Source organism: Drosophila biarmipes, chromosome 2L (genome assembly GCF_025231255.1).
Source record: "Drosophila biarmipes strain raj3 chromosome 2L, RU_DBia_V1.1, whole genome shotgun sequence".
Classification (NCBI taxonomy): Eukaryota; Metazoa; Arthropoda; class Insecta; order Diptera; family Drosophilidae; genus Drosophila; species Drosophila biarmipes.
The window spans coordinates 22,354,578-22,379,897 of record NC_066612.1 but is presented as its reverse complement, the minus strand read 5'-3'; the positions used below and the strand labels follow the sequence as shown (position 1 = coordinate 22,379,897).

Here is a 25,320-nt window from a genome sequence, read left to right as displayed (position 1 = left end):
CCCAGGTGTCTTGCTTGGGTTACTCGGATGTCTTTTGGGTTTTTCCTTTCATTATTTAAATATTCCCATTTCTCATATTCACTGGACTTAGGGGTTCAATTCTTGCGAATGGCATTAACCCCCTGGCTGCGATCGATTCTGGCCACAATTAATTACCACATTCGAGCAAAACAAATTCTGCATTTACCTGTTTTTCCTCTTTTGCATTCGCCCAGACAATTAACAGGCTGGCTGGTTGTTGTTCGTCGTTGCCCCTCTGCGTTTAACAAATGCAAAAATAATTATAATTAATGCAGAGTTTCGGCCTTGAACTTGCATAACCTGCTGTATCGCTCTTTCTCCCTCCCTCTTCGACGTAATTACTTTGCCGCTTGTGGTTCTGCTTTTTGGCCAGGCCAACAAAATCGTCATCGGCATTGTCATGACCAGATCGTGGGTGAGTCCCACCAAACAAATTTCGCACTCACACTGGCTTAGCCGCAGCCAAAAAAGTTAACGCTGCCTAGCATTTAAATATTTTCTGCTTCGGTCGGCAGCGCAGTGCAACTGCACAGAGCAACAACTAAGAGGGGGCAGTACAAAGATAGAAAAATTCAAATTCAAATAGTTACTTTTACCTCCCCTACCCCCGCCAACTCATCTGCCCGGTTTTGCGACCAAGTTCAAGGTAAAAATTTGCTCTGAGACTTGGCGATTTTCTGTGGAAGCATCAACGAGCCATATAAGATCTCCCGCCTGTTACTCACCTTTGCCGAAGCCCCAAAACAATCGCGAGTATTAGCCTGACTCAGAAAACGGGGCGGTAAAGGGGCGGCTGATCAGTCAAGTGCAATCAGCTCAGCTCGCCAGAGAACGCCCACAGGGACGGGCAGCGCATTTACACAGCCAGCTAATTAATAACTCAGCCAAGCCGAAGACACTTAATCATACTATATACTGGGTATCTTGTTTGAAATTTTCGGAATTGTTGAAGCTTAAGTTGGGAAGATAAATGTAAATTGACCTTTCACATCTGTTTCCATATAGTTCAGTGCGATTTTGTAAAGTATTTATACCCATTACCTACTAGAGCAAAAGGGTGTACTAGTGTTTAATAGGTAGGTGGCAGCGTGTTCGACCCTTTAAAGCCAAAACTTGGTTAAATCCATCCATTAAAAATAAAAGCAGTTAAAGGAATCAACGCTAGGTGGCGCTATTACGGGGTGTGCAATATTTAAAAAGTATGGGGTATCAGATAGTTGAGCACTTCGACTACTGCGTTCTCTCTTGCTATAAAATATTTTTATAGAATCATGGTTTTGGCAGTTTTTGACAAAGAAGTAATGTTTTTACCAAACAACAAATAATTATATTTAAGTTCTTTGGAAAATCTGGCTTATGGCGAATATATTATAATTATTTTAAATATTTTTTAATGAGTTCATCTTTCAGCGACATAAAACCAACCATTAAAAATGGGCCTGCACGTTTACCTTTCCTGGCTACAAATTACTGTAATAGATAATGGATGCAAAAGAGTAGTTAATATTCTTACAGCTTTAAGGACTGGAAGTTAAATTAAGTGTATGAGGAAAACTTACTCTATTAATACTGAAAATAAATAGCGAAGAGTTCTAAGTCGTAACCATGGAATTCTTCTATTTGATGCACCACTGACCCACTTTGCTCATGAATACGGCGCCTTTTTTCCATGGGGGCAAAGAGTCAACACCTCTGGCCCCTCATATTCCTCCATTATCAACTCATATTTGCCCCGCCTGTTCAGTTCTTATGCAACATTGGAAGATGCAGTTCCTTCAGTTCGCCCTGGGTTCCTCTGTTCCTCGGTTGTGCGCTCTTTGCTGGTTGCAATTTTATTGCTAAATTAAGTAATTGGTCCAAGAAGCCGCCTCCACATCCTCTCCTCTCTTTGACTGCCCTGCGTTCGCTTTGGATTCTGCAATCTAAATGTACTGCTGTGTTTGCCTTTGTGTGTATCTGTATCTGAGTATCTGTATCTATTAGACCGCTGGCGGCCTCGTATCTGCATCTGGGCATTGGAATCGCGGGGCGGCACACAATAAGAAGCGCGCTCTGTGCTCTTCTTTGGTATTCCACTTCTGCTTTCACTGCGAATGCATTTTGCAGATGCAGTTGGAGGAGCAACAGGGCGCATTCTGAATGCGGTAGAACTGGGCAGAAACCAAAATAATGCAAATATACAAAAAGAAAATGAAGTCAAAGAGGCCAGCCAAAGCAAGCACTCAACATGCGAGTGGGGGTTGCGCAATCTTGCAGATACTACTGAGCAAATGGTCTCGCTTCCGCTGCTTGCACTCTGAAGATTCTTTTGGGGTATCGTTTTTATTACACTCATACTATACCTACATATCTATACATTGTACATCGTACATATATTTCCATCGAATGCCAAAACCGAATTCAAAGAAAACTGAAGCTGAACCGAAACTTTTTATGGCATCCAAATGGCCAGACGTAAAATGGCATTACGAATTAATAAATAACAAAATCCGGGCACGAGGGGCGAGGCCGTAAACTGAAGCACGCAAAGCAGATGAACTGAAATTCCAAGGTCGCTGGCAAAAGAACTTTTTGTTAGCATGTTTATGATGATTTCTGAGTTTACTCTTTGCTGGTGCTGCTCATCTTTCGGTTCTCCGCGGATTGTTTAAAGAAGAATTAGTCGGTCGATCGACGGAAGCCGTCGCTTGGGAACTGGAATTTCGGGACTCGAGCCGAACCGAGTTCAGTTGAGTTGAGAGAGTTGGGTAAATGGAGTCGCAGGTAATGCGACAAATGAAAGGAAAAAGCACCGACCAAAAAGTTTAATTTCAGTGCTAATTAAAGACGCCGATTCGAAGCCAGCTCAGAGTGCTGTATATACAGACGTCTGTGCACATTTAGCCAACTGAATTTATGTGCACGGCTTTCTTCGAATTGCGCAGCAGCCAAGATCTCCAGATTCGTTCTGGGATTGGGTTCGTCACTGACACTTGGGGTGCTGACCACTGGCCTTGACCCCAATGATATCAGAAGGCCATAAACTCCGCACCCTGTGCGAGTTCTATAAAAAGCACAAACGAAACATCAGTTAAGACTAATTGAGCTTGGCTAAAATTGGTCAAAATGCGCAGCCAGACAAGAGCATCTAGCAACTCAATTCGGTCCAATCCAATCCGAGATTCCCCTCAACGAATCCATCAACGACAAGCCGCTCGCGACGATGACTGCTGCAAAAACTTATCTTTTGGCACCTATGTACTTCTATCTACCTGCCGGATGACATCACCGCCAGCGACGACAATTACTCGGAATACAAATAAAGAATTGCGACCCAACTTGGTCGCAGGCTATCCTCGAAACTGGAAAACTGCAGCGTGGAGCATGACGAGGCACCACTTGGCCCCAGAACTCGGTATCCGAGTCGCAACTCAGAGCCACGCCAAACAAACAAACAAACCAAGCCGTTGGATCAAATTCGTTGGGCAAGACGCTAAGTCGATCGATGCTGCAGGGGAGCCATAAATGGCTAAGACTTTGCGCCGATTATTCATACGCCATGTGGTCCGCGAAGCTCGAGTTCGGGAGTTTTTAGCCCCAGCCTGGCACTAACTCACAAGAGCACTGGAGGGGAGAAATAAAATATTGTAAAGAGGGCTATGAATATTTAGCACTATTTAAGTGGCCATTTAATTTAAGTTAGGAATATGAATGGACTTAAAAAATCAATGGCAATTTTCACTTTTCATTTATTTGCATTTATTTTATTAGTGGCAATCGCCAATAGGATTGCTGAGAGCTTCGACATCTCCAAAGATCGATTAATCCATCTATCACACTCGAGCAAACCCATTAGAGCGTCTTTGAATTGAGTTTTTACCACATCATTAGCTCGAGGGGACTTTGTGGTTCGTCGTAGAGCTCCCTATGATTAATGACCGAACTTGTTGCTCTACGTTCACTTAATTGGTTAATTAATTTGTGTAAATTTTTGTAAATATTAAGTCGTTTAAGTGACGCATTCCGCCCCTCTTTAACTCTTCTCCTCCCCAAAAAGGGGGGTTTGCGCCTTATGTATAGTGGTTATAGCAACCCGTAATTAGGCTTTCGCAGTTTTGTTTGACTCTTTGTTCTGTTTACTGCTTGTTAACTTTGTTTTGTTTGAGATCATTTTTGGGGTCCACCCCCAGCCCCCGCCCCTCCAGCCCTTCTCCCACTGAGTGGTGGCACTCAAGTGGCAATTAGTGTTGACATTCATTAGCTGTGATTAAAATGAGATCAGATTTGGGCTGGCGACGACGAGCAGCACGTGAGAGGAGGGTTGACCGACGGACCACGCCCTCGCAGAAAGCTCCGAAGGCCGCGTGCTTCACACGCAGAGTTTGGCAAAGTGGACTCCGTCGGGTCTTAACCAAAAAGAAATTCAAATAAAAACTTTTTTGTATTCTATTTAAAAAAAAAGAATACTATATCTGGTTTTCTTATACTAGAAGTTCATTGGAGTGAGGTAAATAAATTTCTAAGCTCACCTTACAAAGCAACTAAGGTTTGGCTTAGGTTGAAAAACTGTACCAAAAAATTAAACAAAATACGAATTGTTTCCGTCAAATAATAAATGTGGTAAAAGAATTTTATAATTTCTGAAACTCTTCTCATGAAGTGAATTGAAGTGGAGTCCGTCTATTAGAATGTACCAGATTTGGTTAATGACAGCAATGATTGCTTGACTGTAGAGCACAGATATACGTAGATATGCATTTTCAGATACAGATACATCTGCTCTAGTGGGGTCGCCCCTTTTTCGGACTATCCGCGGGCTGAGTTGGAATCCGCATCTGCGAATCACATTCGCGTAGGAATATTAATGACTCGAAATAAAGAGTAGAGCACAGAGCACGCTTCTCATTGCGCGATGTTCAGATGCAGATACAGATACATTTACCCGCGCACACACAGCCGAACATTTGGATTGCAGAATCCAAAGCAGATGCAGCGCAGTCAAAGGAAGGGGATGGTGGGGAACCGGCTTCTTGGACCAATTACTTAATTTAGCAATAAAACTGCAGCCAGCCAAGAGCGCAGAACCGGCAACCGAGAGCGAGCTGAAAGAATCGCATCTGCAAACGTTGCATAAGAACTGAACAGGCGGGGCAAATAGATGATACTGAGGGAATATGATGGGGTAGGAGGGGTGACTATTTGTTCGCGAGAAGACTGCGCGGCATTCATGAGCTAAGTGGGTTAATAGTACATCGAATGAAAGAGTACTGGAGGTTCCTAGAATTCTTAAGTCTCAAATAAATACCGAACCTATTGAATCTCGCTGCATATATTATATATCTTCAACTTTTGTAGATCAAATTAAACAAATTAACTGAATCACCTAACCACTTACTCTTCCAAAATGCTGCTTTATTAATTAGCAAAGTGGCTGGCGGGTGAGTGAGCTCGCCGTAAGCCCCGTGGGCGATCTCGGGTTATTTGAGTCGACTGCATACTTTTCCCTGTGAGTCAGGTCCATATTCTCGAAGAGAATTTCACGAGCCCCAGCTCATTTCTTGTCAAAGGTGAGCTCGGCTGCGGCGTGAGTAATACCAACTCGCTTTTCGGTGACCCTGAACCCCAACCTAAATAAAGTAGCTTGGTTAATGCATCTGAAATATAACAAGTATGTATTTGCCTTGTAAGAAAGGAAACACAAGAGGGTTAGCCTTCTAGAATCGAATTTTTTCGCACTTGCACGGATTTTGGCCCACACAATCGCCTCCCGTTTCCAGGACCAGCCTTCTCATAGCGTTCAGGGAGCTTTTGATGGCCTTTGCAAACTTAGCCGGGCTTATTTCTGGACAAGTCTTCCAAGCGGAGATGGCGAAGCGTATCTTCTCTTCCTGGGGATTGTAGCAGACCCCATATCCGTCTGACAGAAGGGGTCCGAACGCCATGAAGCCGTCATGGGACGTGGCCACCTGAGAGGTGAAGAGCTGAAAGGTTACCGATCTGACAAAGCCCTTTGACAGGAAGAATTCAGGCAGTGGCAGATCGTTTTCCAGGGCCATCTGCTGCAGGCCAAAGAGGTGGCGGTCGATGCCCTGTCCACTGATAGCTTCCTTTATCAACTTCTCGTGAGCATCCACCGCGCTTTGCAGGGCTGCCAATTTCTCGTTGCTGGATGCCGTGTTCGACTCCATGGCCAGGACAAAGGCCTTCGATTTGTTGGAGGTGGATCGTATGGTTTCGGTGCGCCCCTCGCGGAAAATTCTCAAGTGCGCCGACTCGTACTGGGCGGGTATTTTCTTGTGCATGGAGTGGTAGGCCAGACTTAAGGCCATCTGGATGTAGCTGTCCGGATTCAGGCCCTGCGCCTTGATGAAGCACTTTCCGTGGCACTCGAATTGGAACACATTCAACTGCAGCTGAGAGGCTATCCTTTGGATATTGCGCATTGCCTGACACAGCCACAAATTAATGCACTCGTTCACAGGCTGAAATTTAAGCAGGGTGAACGGGATGTCCCTGTCAGAGTCACAGCTGTCGCATCCGTAGTTCTCCTCGTTCCTAAAAAACTATTTATGGTTTGGTTTCATAGGCAATACTGTTGATTGGCTTACACTTTCTGCTGCACAAAGTCCATCAGCATCGCCAGGGGCTGGCAGTCGGCGGGAGAGTGTTCATAGCAGAATCCAGCCAACCCGTTTGGGTTCACTATCAGCTGGATGGTCTTGTCCATCCACCGATTTGAGCTGTTCTGGAGCAGTCCACCGCCGTGGAGCAGCTGGTGGGCCTGCACAATCCTCTCCTTTCCCTTGGAAATCGGCACACACCTGTCCAGGCAGACCAAGAAAAGGGATTGCTCTATGGTCTCCACGGAGTCTGCGTTTCCATGCGGACAACAAAGTGCCGTATAGGCCTCTGCCCAGTTGCTTCTATTGTCGTGGGTGAGCAGGCCAAAAGGCTCGCCCCTGTCTATAGGACAGTTGTAAATCTTCTCCAGTGCATCTGTCAAGCTATGAACATGCAACAGCTGTCCACTTTCGGAATAAACGGGCAACTTATAGTACTAAAAGGGAGAGGAGGACATTGGTTGCAACTCCTAAAGGAGAAAAAAAGGTCTTGAAAACCACTCACATTGTTATTATAGACCACCACAACATAGTCGGCGTCTCTGTTCTGCTCAATGGTATCGCAAAACCGGCCAGGCTTGCGAACCGTACCGAAAATTTTGCAGAACTGGCTGTTGTCCAGATGGTTTTTGCCCATCTTGACCACTGGAATTTGGTCCTGGTCCACCAGCTTTTTGAATTCGCAAATGGCGTGGATCGCCTTGGCAGTGAAGTTAAGAAATTGGTTGGGTTCCGTGAACTCTTGGATGGGAAAGGAGAGACCCGGGCTGGAGAAGACGGTCAGCGGAGCCTGATAGGTCAAGTAGGCGGAGCGAGTCCACCTTGGAGTCAGCCAATTGCTGCAACGTTCGGCCTCTTCCTCCAGCAGCTCCTGGAGTTGCGCGCCTTCGTTCTCCGCAAACTTCTTGGCAATCTTCTGCTCCTCCTTGAACTCCTCCTCGGTGAGAAGCGGTTCAATACTGCTGATATAACTGGCGAGGCTTTGTTTTAGAGGAAGAGCCGGAAACCTCTTTAGTTCGGGCTTTACATTCGAATCCCTGGACTCGCTGCTCCTTGGACTTTCCAATTCCGAACATTTCCTTGTATCTTTTTGAGACTTCGTTTTATTACATCTCGGTGAAACGTTTTTCACTGCGCCACATTCTGTTCCAGTGTTCTTCCTTACAGATTGTGGCTTTGAAGGAGATTTAGCCGGTGCATGACCAAAAGGTTTCTTGATTTCCTTAGCAGGAGGTGGGGAAGGAGCCTTCGGAGCTGGGGGGCTTAGATCTTTGGAAGTAATTGTTTCTTTATCCACTGGAACGGAAGACTGTTCAGTTTTTGCGGCTGGCGGGGGAGGCGAAACCTCCTGTGAAGAAGCCTTCGGCGCTAGTGGAGTGGATTTCAGGGAATCTGCAGGCTTCACATTTTCTTGAGGTGAGCCCATGCCAGCTGCATCCTTTTTGTGCAGAGAAGCTTTACTACGGCAGCCGGCGGCACCTGAAGTTTTCTTTCTTGAAGCACAGGAATCTGTTTCGGACTGGCATGACTTGACTTTCGCTAGACCGCAGGGACTATTTTTATGTTTTTGACGCTCCTTGTCGGATGCTCCCCTTGGCCCATCTCGGCAAGGATTTCTCCCCATTGGAAAGGCTGAAAGAATCGGCATAGAAAAACTGGAGGACGGCAGGGTTGGTAGTTTTCCTTCCGCGGATTGCGATTTTGGCTTGTGAGTTGGTTTTCGAGAAGCATTCGCATTAACCGAAGAACCGAGTGGCTCAGGATTAATTACACCTTGTCTAGATGATTTTTGTTTTGTAGGTTTTGCCTCGGGTTCGACACTGGCTGGGGGTCCAGGGTTAAGTTTGGAGGAACCACTTGAAAAAGATGATTCTTTTGGGGAAATTTCTGCTTTCTTTTCTTGCTGCCGCTCATGATTAACAGAAGCTTTCTGTTCTTCCCTTTCTCTGGAGCTGTTCACACTTGTACTTTTTTTTGGTTCAGGTTTTGATGCTGCACACTTAGATTTCTTCCCAGCTTTTTCCCCGTCTGTACAGGGGTTTCTTCCCGGAGGAAAAGCTGAGTCCAGCGGCACGGAAAACCCAACTCCAGGAGCTGGCGGTACCTTCTCCGATGGTGGGTTGTTTGGCTGTGGGCTTTTCTTTGGCATCACTGGAGATGATGAACTGACATTCGATTTCGGAGGATGAACTCGAGCTTTCGATTTAGTCGAAGATTTCCCCTGCGGCGGATTTGATTTAGCCGGGGGTTTGCGTTCTCCTTGGGGTTCGGGGCATTTCGCTTTTTCGTCTCCTTTTCCGTCTATACAAGGATTTCTTCCCAAAGGAAATGCCCATTTTTGTGGCATGGCAAACCTTTCGGCGAGAGGAGAAAGACTTGGGGATTCTTGGGGCCTTAGTGGGGCCACTGCATCTTGTTTTGGGGACATCGATTTGCTAACCCGGGGACTAGAAGACGCCGAAAGTTCGCTTCTAACGCTGATTTGTTGTTTGTCATTACTTTCTTGTTGAGCCGGCATCGCCGTGCCCAGGACTGCCTCTAAAGATGGCAGACGGCCATCTGCATCGCAATCCTTACAGTTTGCAATTATCATATTGGAAAGGTCTCGTGCTCCTACAGACCTGTTTTCCGAACAGTTCTTACATTTGAAAACCTCAGGTGTTTCCAGTTTAGTTTTATGCGGTTCTGATTGGCTTCCAGATTTCGGATGGGAGTTCTCGTTCACAATAAGGTTTATGCAGCCCAGACTTTTGTTAAATTTCTGTTTGTCTGCAACGGACGGTTTCTGACCCTTGGGACTATCGGCTTTCCACCTGACACCGTCACCAGGAGATGTTAATGCTCGACAAAAAATTTCCAAAACAGCAGTTTGCGATTTTTTTGCCTTGCGTGGTCTTAAGCGCGCGGAAATCGTCTGTTGGTGGTCTTCGATGGCTTTCTTCGCCATATCGTATAGATCCTTCGGTGGCAGATAAGACTTCCCCTTGCTGTGCCATCGTACCCGGAGCTTACACTGAAATAAACTGAATTTAACCAGCCATTTCGTGGGGTCAAGGTGTACATGGAACTCACGACATTCAGAAAGCTTTCGGCGCCTAGAAGGACCCTCATGATGCTGTCCAAACAAGGTCTAATTTGAGCTGGATGGGCCGAAAGAAACTTGCTTTGGAGGTCTGCCTATTTATGCGTACACATCGCTTTGAATTTAGACGTATATCTGAAAGTAAAGCCTGGTGAATTGTTGATGATCATTTAGTGGTACGGGGAAGATCACATTTTTCAGGAACACTCAAATCACTTTCAGTCTCTGGTGTTGGTAGCCATATTTCACGGCTTGTATGTGACATTTAGAGCTAGTGTGCTGATACCCTCTTTTTTCTTTGTAAGAGACTCTGGTATAGTTTTTCCACTTACATTCTGTGCTCTCCCAAAACCAATTTTAAGTTTCCCAGTAAACGCTTTCCACCGCCCTCGAAACTGAGTGCGAACGAACTCTGGCGTCGCTTCATTAACCCAAAGAACTTGGAGCAGTGGCACATGCATCGACGCATCGACTCCTTCCCGAGTTCCGCGAATCGGGGCGGTGGTCGCCGAGGACCGGGGGCAGGCCTGCCTGCAAATATTAACAAAATCAACACCCTGGGGGCCGCGGCTTGATTGCTTTGCCAAGTGAAGTAGCCATATTATGATTATTGCGAACTCGCTTCTCGACTCTCCGCAAGTGACGCAAGCGAAGCTGAGCGAAGCCGCAGAGCGAAAAATAAAATGCAGTAATTGCATATTGACCCATTTTCCTCACAATGCATTGCGAAGGGCGCCCGCGGGGCGGGGCGAGTGGCTTGGGAGTGTTTGCAGGTTACGCATGCGTGAACGTTGCCTTCATTTAATTAGGCGGCGACACCTGCGCGGAGACGGATCCGAAGTCCCAGTCCGCGTCGCAGTCGCAGTCTCAATTGCAGACGTCGCCATCAATCAGCAAATCAGCGAACGAGGCAAACAAGGCGGCAAGTGAGGCGTGAAAACGGCGAACAAACTGGGGGAAAAAGAAAAACACAGCCGCGAAGAGTTGATTTTTGAGAAATACCTTTGAATACCCTTGCTGTCCCTTAAGTACTGTGTTGAAGTAATCATGTAAACATGTAGCAATACGTATTTAATAAATATTTTTTAGAACCAATTTAGTTTAGTTTTAAGCCAATAAACTCAGTTAAACTCAGTTCATTTTTCGGGAACTAAAAGCAGATTTTAAATGAACAATATTCCATAGCTGGTAGTTCAAAGGTTAGCTAAAAATTAAAATAGAAGCTTACATCGTAGCAAAACTTTTTGGTTTGGAAAAAATGTACTTGCCTTCTGAAGGTTTTTCAAGCTCTAGCTTGTGTTAAAAAAAAGTAGTTCTTCCTTTTTGAAATATGCATCTCCGCTGTCCTGTATGGCTCTTATGTATTGGGAGAATCAAAAGTGCGGATAGAGTATCAAACGGGGGAGATGCTGAAATAAAATGAAAACGAAAACGCGGCAAAGAGTGCTGCCCAAATGAAAACGAGAATGGAGCTGGAGATGTGGATGGGGCCGGCGATGAGGAGAGGGTCTCAGCGGGCGGAATCGGGGCCGAGGGGCGTGGTGCTTAAGCTCATTTGACAATGAAGTGCTTTGAGCCTGACGACTGCGTTTGGGCGCGTTTTTATTATTTGCCTGCCCCACTTTGCGCACAGCGGCGATAATTGACGCCACGGTGGCTGCAACTGCAGCTCCACCGCGTCACCAGCACCACCGGCGACGACAACAAAAGCAAGGCTGCCTGATGGCCCACAATTTGGGCTCCACTTTATGAAGTACCCATTGGCATGGAGCCGCCCAATCTCAATTCCGAGCCCCAAGTGCGTCGCGTGTTTGCGTGAGTGTTTTTCACTTGAGGCCATCATCAGCAGCGGCGATGCATTTTGCTGAATTGCATCTGTCAGGTGTTATGCAATAGAGGTTGCAGCCGCGTCAATTGGCAACCCGGCTTTCAGGTGGGGCAGAGTGGTGTGAGAGAGGGGCAGTGTTTAGGTGTCACTTAGGGGAATCGAACGGGAACATCGGGGAAAAGTGCTGGAATCCTTTGGATAATTGAAATCAGATTCATGATGTACTTAATTACTAGAGGAAGCTGACACTCCAGTTGCTTCTTTGCAAATGGGGTCCTTCCAAAAATAAAAACTCTCAGTTATAACTCCCCTACCCTAAGCTGCTTCTGATACCTATTAACAAATGTAATATTAAATTGAACGAAGGAAGGCAAATACTATCTGTACAATTGTTATCTGCTCGTGCGAAGCTAGTACAATAAATTTTGTTAAAAAAATTGAATATAAGCTATTTTCAGCTTAGAAAAATGAAAAAGAACCCTTTTGTACAATGCCTCGACTATCAGATACCGGTTACTCTGCACTTAAAGTGTTACTATGTTCATGCTATGATTTCTTTAGAGCATGTTTATGCGACGCGGTCGAAGTCATGCCAATTTTATTAAATTGGTTATTTTCATTCATCCGCTTGAGACAAACTTGCTTGTTCCAAACTTGCTTATTTTGCATTGCCACTAAATAAAAAAAATTGTGCATCTATCGATCCGGAGTTTAATTTCACCATTTACACTTTTAGTTTAAATACTTTGTCAACTTTCGTGTGTTGTCAAACTCATGAAGCGGTGTTTAAGGTCTCACGAATAGGTCCATTTCATGAAATGAAAGCGTGAAATAGCCATCGCAAGAACACAGTAATAAACACAGTAGTAGTAATAGTTTTAAGAGACCACAGTGTTCGGTGCTCACACGGACAGAAGGATCCTGGTCAAGAAAATGTATGTTTACTTGATGGGTACAATATGCCCTCCCAACCTTGGAGTATCGGGCACAGTACGACTTAGTAACCAATTTCGTGTTTGAATGCGTACGGAATACTTAGGAATTTTTAAATGGATTAGAAAATTCATTCGCCGCCACACTTCGCTATACATTTCACTTGCTTGAGCTCTAAGCAAAGCACAATATGCCGGGGAAGGAATTTCAATCTGAAAAATAAGCTATTCCTTATCCGTTTCCCTCTGCTCCCGCTGGCATCATTACTCAATCCAAGGCTTTGTGCAAATTCCTCTCTACAATGGCAAAGGAAAACATGGCGTTTTTGTTGGTTTATTGTTGGCTTTTCTCTGGCACCGAGTAAATGCGAATTTCCTGTGCATTGTTTTGAACTGTTGGCCAAATGATCTGCCCCGCGCCCTCCTCGCAATCCACCTGATGACCTCAGCAGTTCAGTTTCAGAGTTGCAATTAGTAGAAAAGTAATTTTCGTTTGGGTGCTTTATTGTTGTTTTGCGGTTGCTTTTTCCCCTACTAAATCTCTGCTCAGCGATGCTGAAACAAAAAGTATTCTAACACCCTTTGTTCGGCTGCTTAGTTGAAAACCCATATATATAACCGAGACTTTATTGGATGCATGATTAATGTCCGCATTGAGTCATGTCCGAAGAGCGTGGAACCACCTCAAAAGCCAAAACCAATCGAACTGAGCGCCGTAAACCGAAAACTAAAAGCGACAGAGCTTCGCTCAGGTCTCGTTGATAGCGAAAACCCATCGAGAAATGGACAGCGAAATGGAGGCACGTGTAAACATGAGACGTGGATTAGAGCCCCGACTCCTGGAGCTCAACGAGTTAATTTTTATCGGCCTGTGACACACAGAAACCAAAACCCACTGAACAATCCCAACAAACCACGTAGACTGCAGCCATGCTTGGGGAAAGTGCTCTCCTCCGGCCGGCCAGCACTCGACACGTACTTGGGTTTCGGGTTGGGAGACACGGCGGTTCCTCCTTGGTTCCATTTATGGTATCTGCCAAGTATTTGGAACAAGAGTCGCTATATCTTATTTCAGGGCACAGATTCGGAATACCCGATAAGCGACAATCGCCAAACAAAAGGCTGATAGCCAGCAGTCCAAATTCAATTTGCCCTCCATCGATAAGAAATCAGAGGACGAGAGGCGGGGCGACCTAGCCAACAATTCTCTGCCATTATGGGGCTTAAGAGCTGGGACAGGCCAAGAGGTCGGCTCTGGGAAGGGGCCATCATCTATCTGACGAGACGCAGACAGAGAGTGACATAATAAGTAAATTTAATCAGTTCGCCGGGTGGAAATCTTCCGTTGTCTCTGCTGAGTGGAATTCCAAATCCGACTCTTGGGCAGCTTTAATTTCTGCGCCGACTTATCACGGATTCCGCGGGCCTCTGACTTCTGGTTCACTCTGAGACTCGAGCTGTGCAGCCCTCCGGCTCGCATTTCGAGCTTTGGGCACTAGTTTTTCAATTTCGCCCTGCTTACGACCTCTTCTATCTTCCGAAGAGCCGGCTTATCTCTCTTTTGTGCCGCTTCTTGTGTGTTTTGAGACACTTCCTACGAGCCGAGACAATCTGGCTCGGCCACGCCGCGTATGCCTAATCACGGCCCGGAGGCCGGAGGTCAATCGTGGCGCACAAGAAGTGCTCAGAAATATTTTTGGCTCCTCAAATTACTAAGCCATTCGAAGGCTTATCATGCGGTTGTGGAAGCAATTTCGTTTTCATTCATCGATCCACGATTCGCTGACCCATTTCTAGATGAGACCCAATTGACGATTCTAGTCCTACGCGATAATTAACTTTTACTTTCAGCCGCTGCGTCGCGCGCCTTTATTTCGGCTGCTTTCGGGGCCGTACGGCAAACAAGTCCATTAAATATTCACACAGTTTATGCAAATGAAATGAAGCTGAATTAATTCTAAGCAATTTCAAGCGAGCAGCGCAGAATGTTTACGTTCTCGTCGCGCGGCACTTGACTAATTAGCATATTTATGCGATTTATGCGAAGCGCCTCTTCATTTCAATATCGAACTCAGGTCGGGCCGGAGAAGCCCACTCGCCGGACCTCGCCGGATAGATGTTCTTTCGATGTAATGTGCTAATTGGCACTCACCTGGCCAGTTGCACCTGTCTGGGCCACCGCGGGGTCTTCAAGGACTGTTTGTGAATGAAATTTGTAGCATTCGCTTCCGCTTTGGGCTTTTTCCTCTTTATTGTAATTCTTTGCGGGTTTTACAGAAGCGAATTGAAAACCAGTTGGCAACCTGTTGGCCGGAGTTCTTAGTATCTATAAATTACATTTTACACTCGACTCGATGACGACGATAATGATGCTTGGGTGCTGGAAAAGCCGCCTTTAATTCCATTCCAAGGCCAATTCACTTAGCTATTCGAGGAATTTTCATTCACGAAAAGCTTTTGAAGTTGAGATTCTTTGGAACGCATTTTACGCTTTGTTCCTTCGGGAGAAAAAATTTCATTATAGGGGTTTTCGAGCTGACATCGTTAATATTATTATTAACGACAAAAAGAACTCTTCGTCATCGTCTGTCAAAGTTTGAATCCAACCAATATACATACACGATTTTCCCCCAACGCATTTCCCCCACGTATGCTGTCGGTGGGATTCAGGACACGAGTCCTGTTTGCATTGCAAATTATATGGCAGACCTCGGGGTGGAGCCGGTCAGGGGAAAACCCCATCCTGTCCAGTCAAAGTAAAGGCAAATTGATTTAAGTTGCGGGAAATGAGAGGAAATGTTAAAAGGCTGTCGAAATATATGCATTCGTAAGGTCGGACAAAGATTGCCCTTATAAATATAAAGTCGGCAAAAACGAGACGGTTTGTTTTACCCATATCATAGCCATGTGGATGTGTAAGAAGGAAGCAATTTAATCTGCAAAAATAATAATATTTTTTGTTTAAAACACATTTTTAAGCTCCCACTCTTTTAAAAGCTTACTAAAAATGACAAGAGCAAATGCTGTAGTTGATGGCACCGACTTTTACTAGCAGAACCTCCCACGAATCTCCCAAGAAACTGCATGCTTAATCCCAACATTCTAGCTCTGATAGCTTCCGATATTTCTGCGTTCACATGGACGGACGGACATGGCTAAATCGACCGGGAAAGTGATCCTGATCGGACTATAATTTGTTTATTTATAGTGCGTACTTTGCGACGAATCTAGTAAACTACAAAATAATCCATTTTCTGCACGCATATCTCTATCTCTCTCGCACCCCCTTTAGCTGAGTAACGGGTGTATAATAGTCGACTAAATCTTTTTTCTTTATATTTTGTACTTTCCAACTTAAAAGTGAATTTTTTAAAAGTCAAGTGCATCAGTTCGGAAATGGATTTGGATTTGGGAATCTCCCAAAGGGCTCATTTAATGTCCTTACCCACTAAAGGGTGGGGCACCACCGCACTTAAGCACACATCCAGAGAAGCACAATGCATTCAGTGCACATGTCAGCTGCCTATGGACGAACCATCTGGGGAAATGTCGCGACGGCGGGAACATAGCAAAAGTACATAAAGCGCAGGAATAAAGAATAAATTGAAGAGAGAAATTTATCTCAAAGAACAATACGCAAATTAATCACCACCCACACGAGACTCGTGCTCGCGATCTGGCATTCGTTAGCCGGTTTCCCCACAAAAATGCGACAGTCCAAAGTATTTTGCATTAAGATACATTTTATTGCGTATACGCAGCGTTGCAGTGGCATCAGATTCAGCAGATTCTTGGGGTACTGGAAACGTTGGTGAAATGTGCGCCTGTTGCAAACGATTTTCGTATTTATTGTGGCCAGCGTCATCGCTGGTGAACACTTTTCGCCAGTTCCAAGGAAACCCGGTGGGGACAAAGTGGGAAGGGTGGCAAGTGGGGGCGGTGGCAGCTGTCGGGGGTCGTTTTTAGTCGGCTACTCACGGCGCCTGGCACAATGACAAATTACGAGTTGAAAGTTGAGTGAACTTTGGCGCGCCAGTGTCCACGGTTCTCCCTCTTAATTTGGCTATTTGCAGAGCTCAGAGGGGTATGTGGCTTCTGCCAACGGTTGGGGCTGATCTGAAAATGCCCTCTAAAAGCGGGAATGTAAAGAGTTATAATAACCATGATTAATTATAACAATTGATTTTATAAACTTAACCTTCGGTGGGAAATAATGGAAGTGGAGTAGAGTATCTTGCAGTCGGGTCTCTACCACATATCATTTGCATTTCGGAAATGGGACTCTAGTTCTTTCCTATTTTCTCCTCCCGCAGACAGCTGTCAGTGGTTCAATCTTTGGCTGCGACGGTCGAGGTCTTTGAAATTGATGAGGCTTTTGTTGCTGCCTGTGGCAAATGAGGCGCAGATAAGCGTCAGCTTTGACGCCCTCTTGAACATATTTTTTCAGTGGGTCTCTTTCCTTCTAAGTTCTCGATTCGGGCTCGTTTTCCCTTTCAGAGCTCGGTTGTCTCCAAAACTGTTGCTCCTTCTTTGACACAGCAAACTGTCGAAGGAAAAAAGTTTTAGGCGTCTGTCGGTTTTTGTGTCTCTGGCTCTAGTATGAACCAGATGAACTCTGTGCCATTCCCCTTTAATTTAATTTCCATATATTTCCTAAGCATTTTTTGAATTGTTTTCCATGTTTTTGTACTTTTTGCGATGTTTTTGCTGTTTGTGCGTGACATATTTGTGTGAGCATTTGACTCTTCGCTTGTCCCCTTTCGAGGGTAACCATTTGTTTGCCCAAATACTTGACTCGGATGCTTTGTCTGGCCTCCTACTTTCCCTTTTAGGGTACGGAGGTGGGGCTTGGGCTTATCACTCAGCGGAATCGATGAGGCAGGCTCAGGAACGGAACCTTCTGACTGCTAAGCAGATGATGAACGAGGTAGAGGGTATTAATTGAATTGAAAAACATAAAATAAATGTCAACAGTAGTCGCCTCAATAATAGGGTCCTTTCCAATTAAAGGGGTCGAATAACAAATGTTTGAAAAAGATTAATACTTGGGTGCTTCTTCTGAACTGGAGCGTTCGTTACACAGAAAGCTAAATCAATAAGGTTTTTGAACATATTAGTAAGACTGTTAAGAGTACGAAAATCTAAGCACCTCCAAAGGGTAGAAACACTTCGCCTATTTTGCATTACCCCGACATTCTGAGTCCATAGGCTCTCTGAGCCAACGACAGGGAAAGCCGCACACTGCGTTGCAGGGGTGGGGGACACTGGGAGGCGGAACGCAGTCGTCACTCATCGTCCTCAGCGCTGCCTGTGCTGAATCCGCAGCTGCTGCTGCTGCTGCTGCACCCGAGAAAATCCCCAAATGAATAGCAAGTTGCAAACTGCATTTGAATTGCAAACCACGTCCCCGCCCTCAGCCCCTCTCAAGCAGCAACTGCCACATTAGTTTAGCATATGTTTTACATAACTGAGAGTCAGAACCGGAGGCTAGGACCACGACAGCTCCCCAAAGCTGAACTGAATCCTCAGCTTATGCTCCACTTCTGGCTGTCTGAACTTTCGGATAATTTCTTTTTCATTTCATTACTTTTTTTGCGTTTGTGTACACAGTGGAAAATATCATTTGTCTGGTAGGACAGCGAAAGTATGGTGCACACGATTTCTCCTTCCTTTTGGGCATACTTACGTTTGAGCCAATTAAAACTGTGAGTATGAAAGCATTTCAGTGTAGATCGGGACTTCCTGTTTGTCCTATTGCTAATCTCCACTACATCTTTCGGATCGGAATTCTAGTTTCGTTGCTGCTTCGACGGAATCAAAGATTGAACGCAGCTCAAAAACAAAATTTATTGAAATGGCAAAAGGAAGACCTTGATCTTTAGATTATCACGTCAATAAATGGTTTTCGCTTCGTATTTCTTTTCGTTTTGTCGCAGTCGTTTTGCTGCTGCTCTTTTTTGGCGGCGTCTTCAGCATCTCGTCTTCAACCTCTTGTTGTTCTTGTTCTTGGCGTTGAAGAAACGAAAACGAAACCGAAACCGAAATGAAACGGAAACTGGTGGAACCAGTCGAGCAGCAGATGAAAAAACGCCATAAAACCAAGCCCACTGCTGTCCCCGCCGAAAGAACTTCTTGGGCTAATTAAGAGTTTTGGCTAGCGCCAGCTGTGTTCGGACTCGAAGATCTCGAAGCCCAGGCTCTCCCCCATTAATTAAGTGCAACTCTATTAGGAGAGTCTTGGGCATGAGGTCACAGTCGCCCCGTCGCGACTCAAAGCTTGCTTCTCGCAAACGTATTCCACAAACGTCGCTTACGTGATTACATAAAGACCATAAAAAGTGATTTGAACTTGAAATCGCTAAGTGCGTCATGCAATTGAAACAAATACTCGGCAGCAGAAACAAAAACGGCGCTTGTTAAAAAAGAGACTAGAGAAAATCACTGGAATCTGGGGAAATAAAAACGTACTAGCCATAAAATTGTTACAATGACAACGGGCAGGCAATGTCTATAACAACGGCAGCAACAGCAACAGCAACAGCAACAGCAGCGCAGCTCGCCTGTAGATCAAATTGGATAGCTGCCTTAGCTCTCAGCCACTGCAACAACAACAGCAGCAGCAGCAGCTAAGCAAGAAGATCAACAGCAGGCAGAGTCGAAAGAGCGCATCAATTAGGCTTATATCCACGTACACACATGCCTCTCCCAACACACTCGGTATACAGTATCACACTCGTGTTCTTGCCGATGTTGCTGCTGTCACTGCAATTGCTGTTGCTGTTGCTGTTGCTGTTGCTGTTGCTGTTGCTCTTGCTGTTGCTGCTGCTGCTGTTGCTGCTGCCCTCTGTTAAATTACAATTGCTGCTGCCGCAACAGATGTTGCTGCTGGTGTGCTCGCTGTGCTCCCATACCGCTGCCGTTGCTGCTGTGGCTTTGGCGTTGCTGTCTAGTTGCTGTTGCAGATGCTGTTGGTGTGGCTTTTGCTGATGTTTTTTGTGTATCTTTTGGTTGGCAGGAAATGCAACCACACTCACCAAAATAACACGTCCTCATAGTTTACGCATTTACCGATTTTAGCTATGTTTGGACATGATGATATTTTTGATGGATGAATATGGAGTACTAACGATTTAGTCAGGTATATAATCAGTTTTCGTTATAAAACTTGAAGTTAAGAACGTTACCAGTCATTGAGAACGGCTTTAGCCTGTGAGTGATTCTTTGGGAAACACATCGAGTGTGTTCTCAAAACGACTTCATATTTGTAAACCAACATTGTATAAGATCCCAACTCTCTAGCTCTTATATATTCCGAGATTGCAGCGTTCACGCGGACAAAAGGACGGGCATGACTAGATACGCTCGGTTAGTAACCCTGATCAGGATTACACATCCCATATAGAGTCGGAAACGCTCCTTCGACCTGTTTTTTCCGAAGTCTGGTATGAAAAGGCAGCATTTACTTTTAAAATGTAGCCCACTCCCTCAATTTTTCATATATGTATTATAAATATAAAAGATTCACAATGAAATAGTCACGTGCATTTTAATTCTGAAAATTAGATTCAACTAGATAAACTTGCGATGGGTTTAAGTACCTATCCAATAAATAGTGAATGAAAGAGTTATTGGCCACCTCGTGCATGCAAATACCAACTTGAAATAAGCAAAGAGGCCTTTGCACACCACATTACTCACCTGCTCAAGTGTGAAATGTAATTAGAAAACATGTTCAATCTGGCGATCAGATAACGAGCTTACGTCAGCCTCCATACTGACTCACTAAACTCTGGGAGATTCTTGGTCAAGACAAATGCGACAACATTTTCAAACAAGATGCCTGAGGCGTTAATTTTAATTTTCAATAATACAAGGTCGACTCCGCCTTGAAAATAGAAAAACCAATGCGGTATGTCCTGATTGCAGCACCCAAGGGTGTGTCCTTAGTCGACTTCCATTCAAAATGTCTCTTGAATTGTATGCCAGGACGAAACAAATTAACAACAAAGTCTCGCAGCAATTCAATTTCGCTTTCAATGGCAAACAAACTAAATGTCACTGTGGGTTGACGCAGTCGGAGAGCGAGCCAAACAAATTAGCAGCAAAATATGGCCAGCCGGCAAGATGCAAATGCAAATTCGAAAATTGGATTGTGCGGGCTTTCTCGCTCCGGCCGGGGGCCAAATGCTGTAGCCGGAAGCGAAGTCCTCACATCCTGTGGACGGGAAATTCGTATGACAATGACAATTATCCGAGGCTAGGGGCCATTATCCCAGCCCCTCGCAATGCTCGTGGGGATACGCCCTCACAATGAGGGATAATTGTAAGTTACGCATACGCCAAGTGGGCCCAGTATGGGTTTGATTTTATTGCCCACCGCCGGGGCCCCAGAGCCAAGCCAATTTGAGCCGGGCCCAGGCAATTTGGCAAAGGAAGCCAAACAGACGAACGGAAAAAATGCGAAAGTGAAAATGGGCCGGGACACTCATTTTCGGATGCCCATACAAATTTCCAAGTCTCTTTTTTTGGAGGAGGAATCCCCTTCGGTAAATTGAATTGAAGCGACGCCAGGATGGGCAAGGCGTCAATTCAATACTGGGGGCTGTCTGCTCACCATATGTGTCTCTCTGCGTGCACAGTGCAAAAAATGTTTGATAAAGTGTTAGTTAAAACCTAGTTTAATATCTCAGGCTGTGGTCCGTACGAACGCTGGGAAATCGCAAGAATTGGCATCACGCTTGTAGATTTTATAGCGCTGTTCTGTTTCGGCAGGCAGCTACACCCATTTTGGAACATTATTATTACGTATATAATTATGTAAATAATTTGATCCATGCTGAGAATCGTTCCGATCGCATTGCATGGGCGAGCCTAAGACGGCCAGTAGTACCGCTACCGCCCGCTAGGTGCAGTGGCTTGGCCTTGTCTGTAGTACCGATATCGGCCGCTAGGCACCCTGGAATATTTATTAGGTCTCTAATTATTTTTAACCGTGTGGATATGTGTACTCCTGTACACATGTGGCTTTCGGGAACAAGGACACGGGAACCAGCACAATTGGTTTCCTTGAAGGACCGGGCCAATCAGTCGATGGAAACTGTCGTTGGTAATTGCCTTTGGTTGGGCCAGCCCCAATTAATTAAAGTAAGTTATACGATTTCCCCCATCCCCGCAGCTCCTTTAATCATTGATTATGTTGTAATAATTAGCGACAGTTATGCCATTATTTCGTGCTGTCATCGTCGACTTCACTAATGATCCCAAACGAAGTTCGTTGGGGCATTGTGTCGTCCGGGTCTAGGCTTAACGTGGTAGTTTAGTATGTACCACTCGAAACAGAACGCTTCCGCCTTGAGAAAGTCAAGTTTTTCGACGGGAAATGCGATTGACTCCAAAAAAACGAGGGCATCGTCTAACCTTTTTCCCAACGGAGTGCGCGTGCGGGTCAGAAGCCGCAGTTTCACTGCAAAAGATGAAAATAGGCGGTGGGCTTACAAGGCTAAGATGAATGGTGCACGGGGAGCACTTCGCAGGCGAAAGACTGCCCGCATTTGACTCACCATTATACATCATGGTCTGATCATTGCGCGTGCAAGCGTAGGTTATAAGGATGTGGTTGTAGTCCGTGTACAGGACATTGGTGTTAAAGTAAGCTAATAGTTGGATAGGATCAATTGAGAAATAGAATTCGCAAGACTATACACGAGACTCACGGCTGTTTTGCACATTGTATGAGGCACAGCGACGCTGGTAGACGGGCAAGTCTAGAGGTGTTGTAGCATAGGCGAACCAAACCCCTAACAACTAGTTCATAACAAACTGTATAGCAACGACCTCGAAGCTTTTGCCTTATAACTTACTCGTTGCTTATTTACGTGCTTCAGGGTCTTAATTTTGGGGCACTTTTTCACTTCAAATGAAGATACCAAAGGCTGCGGTGCAGCCCTTCGAAAAAAGCGTTTCAATTTGGTTCCATTGGAAAATCTCACTGCCAGGAGTAGAACAGTCAGCAATAGGCTTAGGTGTATCAACCGCATTGGTGTGAAAGTCCATGCAAAGTGATCATCGAGTATATCACCAACCATTTGGTACGGCTTGAAATTAGTATACGGTTCTGTGGCTTATCAATGTGGGCCGGCTAATGAATTGGTCGCGGCTTTCAAGGCGGCTCCTCGGTTTGCCATTGCTGCCAGAGCCTTCGGCCTCGGTTCGTCTTGTTTGGGTATTGTTATTTTGCAATAGAATACCCTAACCAACGTCGCCTCAGCAATAGATTTTTGCTTCTTTTCACATGTACACATCCCATCACGGAAACGCAGCGGAACCGGAAACGGGGCACGGACACTCGCAATTACTCTGCGCCGTTGACTGTCGCTATATTAACTGGGTCCGTTCATTTCTGTTCCAGCGATTTGCATCTGCAGCTGCATCGGCTGCTGCTGATGCGATTATGTCATCGCCGCTTGTATCACTGATTCGACAAGGTTCCAACGTGCCTTGCGAGTTGCGAGTTGAGAGTAATTGTTTTGGTCGCCAGAATGCTTCCACCGCTGGGCTCTGCCCTCCTCTGGCTGGCGATGCTGCTGCTCCTGATGGAACTGGTGGAGGTGTGGTCCGTTTGCTGTGCCTGTCCCGCGCCCCGCTGCAAAATCCCGCAATGGCCGTGCTGCACCAAGAAGTCCAAGTGGTACCACAAGCTTTTCGGTTAGGCAATGGCCAACGCCAACAATATACTCGGTTTCTATAAGTAAATAGGTTCTGGGCATATTTACACCGATAATATATATACTACAAAGCCAATTGTAATTTTATTGAGTGGATAACCATGTTGTTTTTCAAAGCGTTCCCTTTCCCTTGCACAAATTTCCATATTTTCTCAACCCAATAAAATCTCTTTAGCTTTCATGGCGGCAAAGTGTGTTCTTTAAGGCCCTGGCCTCTACTTTCATCGGCATTAAGCAGCATAATTTATTTATTTTCAATTAAAATCTGTTCAGACTCAGCGCCTCCTGCTGCAGAATTCTGCCGCTCTTGGGGAGCTTTTATTTTTGGTCAATTTTGCGCAACAATTATGGAGGCCCACGAACTTCCGCCCGCCTTTCCACCCTTGCACCCCCAACTTGGCTGCTCGACAACGTCAAATGATTTATTCAATTTGTGCTATGAAGCGTAGACTTTTTGTTTGCTCGTTGGCTGCGGAAGTGCGCTGTGTGAATCAATCGCCGGAGTCGTGGATCCTCTTCCACGAGAACCACAATTAGTTTTTCCACATGACAGTGGCCGAGACACATTAATAGCGACCCAGGAGGTCAAACTGAATTTGAATATTTACTTGATGTGCTTTGCGGCGGTTAATAGAGGTGCAAAGGATGTGTGTCCACACTTGTTTAGCTGCAATATATATTCCTCTGGACCAGCCTACTATAATTACAACCGTTTCGGGCTGTTCTGCCAAACAAAACGTTCAACATTTTTGCACATTTCAGCTCCATTTGCTTGCGATTTCTTTTCGATTCTCCACTCCCCAGAAGACTCTTACTTTACGGCAGTCGGGCCAAAAAGTTTTCTTTCAACGGCGATACTAAGTTACGAGTAATTACTTTTGCCATCGAAGTGCGGAGCTCGGACGGTGTACATGGAACGCCGGCCTGCAGACTCATAATTAATAATCATTTAGTTGGACACACCTCGAGGCGCTCTTCAATGATGTTGTCAAAAGCGTGAGCTGTTAAAAGTATACAGTATTCATGTTTGATTTTACGATGCATTTCGCACGCCCCTCAATTGAAGGGCGAACGTGCCTGCCACTCGATGATTTCACCAGCCTTCGCCAAGGGAGCTCCGCGAAGAGAACTGCGGCAGACCCAGTGGAGAAACCCTCGCGGATGGCAAAAGGCGAAGCCGTAGCAGGTGCGGAGTTTGAGTTCACTTAAGTTATGGGTGAAGGCTCCTATTCGCACCGACATCGCTGGTTTAGTGATAAGGTAAGGGAGATGGGGTTGTCAGGTCTCAAGAAATCATCTAAGGATTTCGGAAACACATTTCCAGGCTGAGTAAGCTTCATATGTATGCACTTTATAGAGAAATGCAAGTAGAGTAAACACATTGAAGGGCTAAATTGAGTATCTGGGCAACAAATAAGCTCTTGTTCATGATGTTAATATTTATCCCATACTGGAGGAGTAAAAGAGCATACTAGATTCGACGGAATGTATGTAACAGGTACCAGTCGTTTCCGACCCTACAAAGAATATATAGTCTTAATCAAGATCCCTAGTCGAGTCCATCTAGACGAGTCTGTCCGTCTGTCCGTACAAAGAATGTTTTTAAAAGGTATAAATAAAGAAATCTACGATAGGTGGCGCTACTGCAGGTGGTCAATTGTGAACAGTCGCTTTGGTGATTATATCCATGGTATATACAGCACGGTATAATTCACTGGGTCCATTTTGGGTACTATTATATTACTTAAAAATTATAAATAGGACCAATTCTGAAAGGCTTCGTTCAAGCATTAGGCGTTAGTTAGGATGCTTAAACAAAGTTCAACATGTCTTACAAAATCATTGAATAGTTTATTTTGTTTGGTTTTTTTTTGTATTGACTTAAGATATTTCTATTTAACTTTTTAGAAATACGAATTTAATACAGAAACTAGCAAAAATCCCTAAAAATTTAACACGGTGTTACTTACATTGACTATTTCTTAAAAGGCAGGGATATACAAACTTCGGCTTGCTGAAGTTATCTTCCTTTCTTGCCGTTTTGGCCATAAAATTAGTTTTAAAGGATATTAATGGGAATTAATATTCAAATTAATCAGTTTAACTATTTGCGTTGCTATGAGCACCTATCTTC

General features: G+C 45.0%; 3 protein-coding genes and 1 long non-coding RNA gene across 4 annotated transcripts; 1 reads left to right on the top strand and 3 right to left on the bottom strand.

Annotated features, from left to right (window-relative positions):
- Window positions 1-5,649: 5,649 nt before the first annotated feature.
- On the bottom strand, window positions 5,650-9,908 carry LOC108036809 (choline O-acetyltransferase). Its single transcript, XM_017113156.3, has 4 exons — window positions 9,693-9,908; window positions 7,126-9,633; window positions 6,609-7,057; window positions 5,650-6,555 (listed from the first exon to the last, which is right to left on the bottom strand). Exons 1-4 carry the CDS (start codon window positions 9,729-9,731, stop codon window positions 5,715-5,717), a joined length of 3,837 nt encoding a protein of 1,278 aa, XP_016968645.1. The 5' UTR covers window positions 9,732-9,908; the 3' UTR covers window positions 5,650-5,714.
- Window positions 9,909-16,254: 6,346 nt separating this feature from the next.
- On the bottom strand, window positions 16,255-18,289 carry LOC122818832 (uncharacterized). The gene is made up of 3 exons (XR_006368315.2): window positions 18,149-18,289; window positions 16,661-17,005; window positions 16,255-16,591 (listed from the first exon to the last, which is right to left on the bottom strand). It is a non-coding gene; the product is annotated as an uncharacterized LOC122818832 (long non-coding RNA).
- Window positions 18,290-21,611: 3,322 nt separating this feature from the next.
- On the bottom strand, window positions 21,612-22,672 carry LOC108036713 (uncharacterized). The gene is made up of 4 exons (XM_017113014.3): window positions 22,323-22,672; window positions 22,176-22,266; window positions 22,023-22,115; window positions 21,612-21,925 (listed from the first exon to the last, which is right to left on the bottom strand). Exons 1-4 carry the CDS (start codon window positions 22,545-22,547, stop codon window positions 21,714-21,716), a joined length of 621 nt encoding a protein of 206 aa, XP_016968503.1. The 5' UTR covers window positions 22,548-22,672; the 3' UTR covers window positions 21,612-21,713.
- A 202-nt stretch (window positions 22,673-22,874) lies between these two features.
- Window positions 22,875-23,262, top strand: LOC122818802 (uncharacterized). The gene has a single exon (XM_044094002.2). It carries the CDS (start codon window positions 23,001-23,003, stop codon window positions 23,169-23,171), a length of 171 nt encoding a protein of 56 aa, XP_043949937.1. The 5' UTR covers window positions 22,875-23,000; the 3' UTR covers window positions 23,172-23,262.
- Window positions 23,263-25,320: the final 2,058 nt, after the last annotated feature.

What these genes read in the sequence shown, in the direction of transcription:
- LOC108036809 (XM_017113156.3), bottom strand. Translation starts at nt 9,731, where the DNA reads ATGAGGGTCCTTCTAGGCGCCGAAAGCTTTCTGAATGTC. An exon ending in TGGTGGTCTATAATAACAAT is followed by an intron (nt 7,058 to 7,125) that starts GTGAGTGGTTTT and finishes TCTCCCTTTTAG; the next exon opens with TACTATAAGTTGCCCGTTTA. An exon ending in GACTTTGTGCAGCAGAAAGT is followed by an intron (nt 6,556 to 6,608) that starts GTAAGCCAATCA and finishes ATAGTTTTTTAG; the next exon opens with GAACGAGGAGAACTACGGAT.
- LOC108036713 (XM_017113014.3), bottom strand. Translation starts at nt 22,547, where the DNA reads ATGGTTGGTGATATACTCGATGATCACTTTGCATGGACTTTCACACCA. An exon ending in AGCACGTAAATAAGCAACGA is followed by an intron (nt 22,267 to 22,322) that starts GTAAGTTATAAG and finishes GTTATGAACTAG; the next exon opens with TTGTTAGGGGTTTGGTTCGC. An exon ending in ATACAATGTGCAAAACAGCC is followed by an intron (nt 22,116 to 22,175) that starts GTGAGTCTCGTG and finishes TCCAACTATTAG; the next exon opens with CTTACTTTAACACCAATGTC.
- LOC122818802 (XM_044094002.2), top strand. Translation starts at nt 23,001, where the DNA reads ATGCTTCCACCGCTGGGCTCTGCCCTCCTCTGGCTGGCGATGCTGCTG.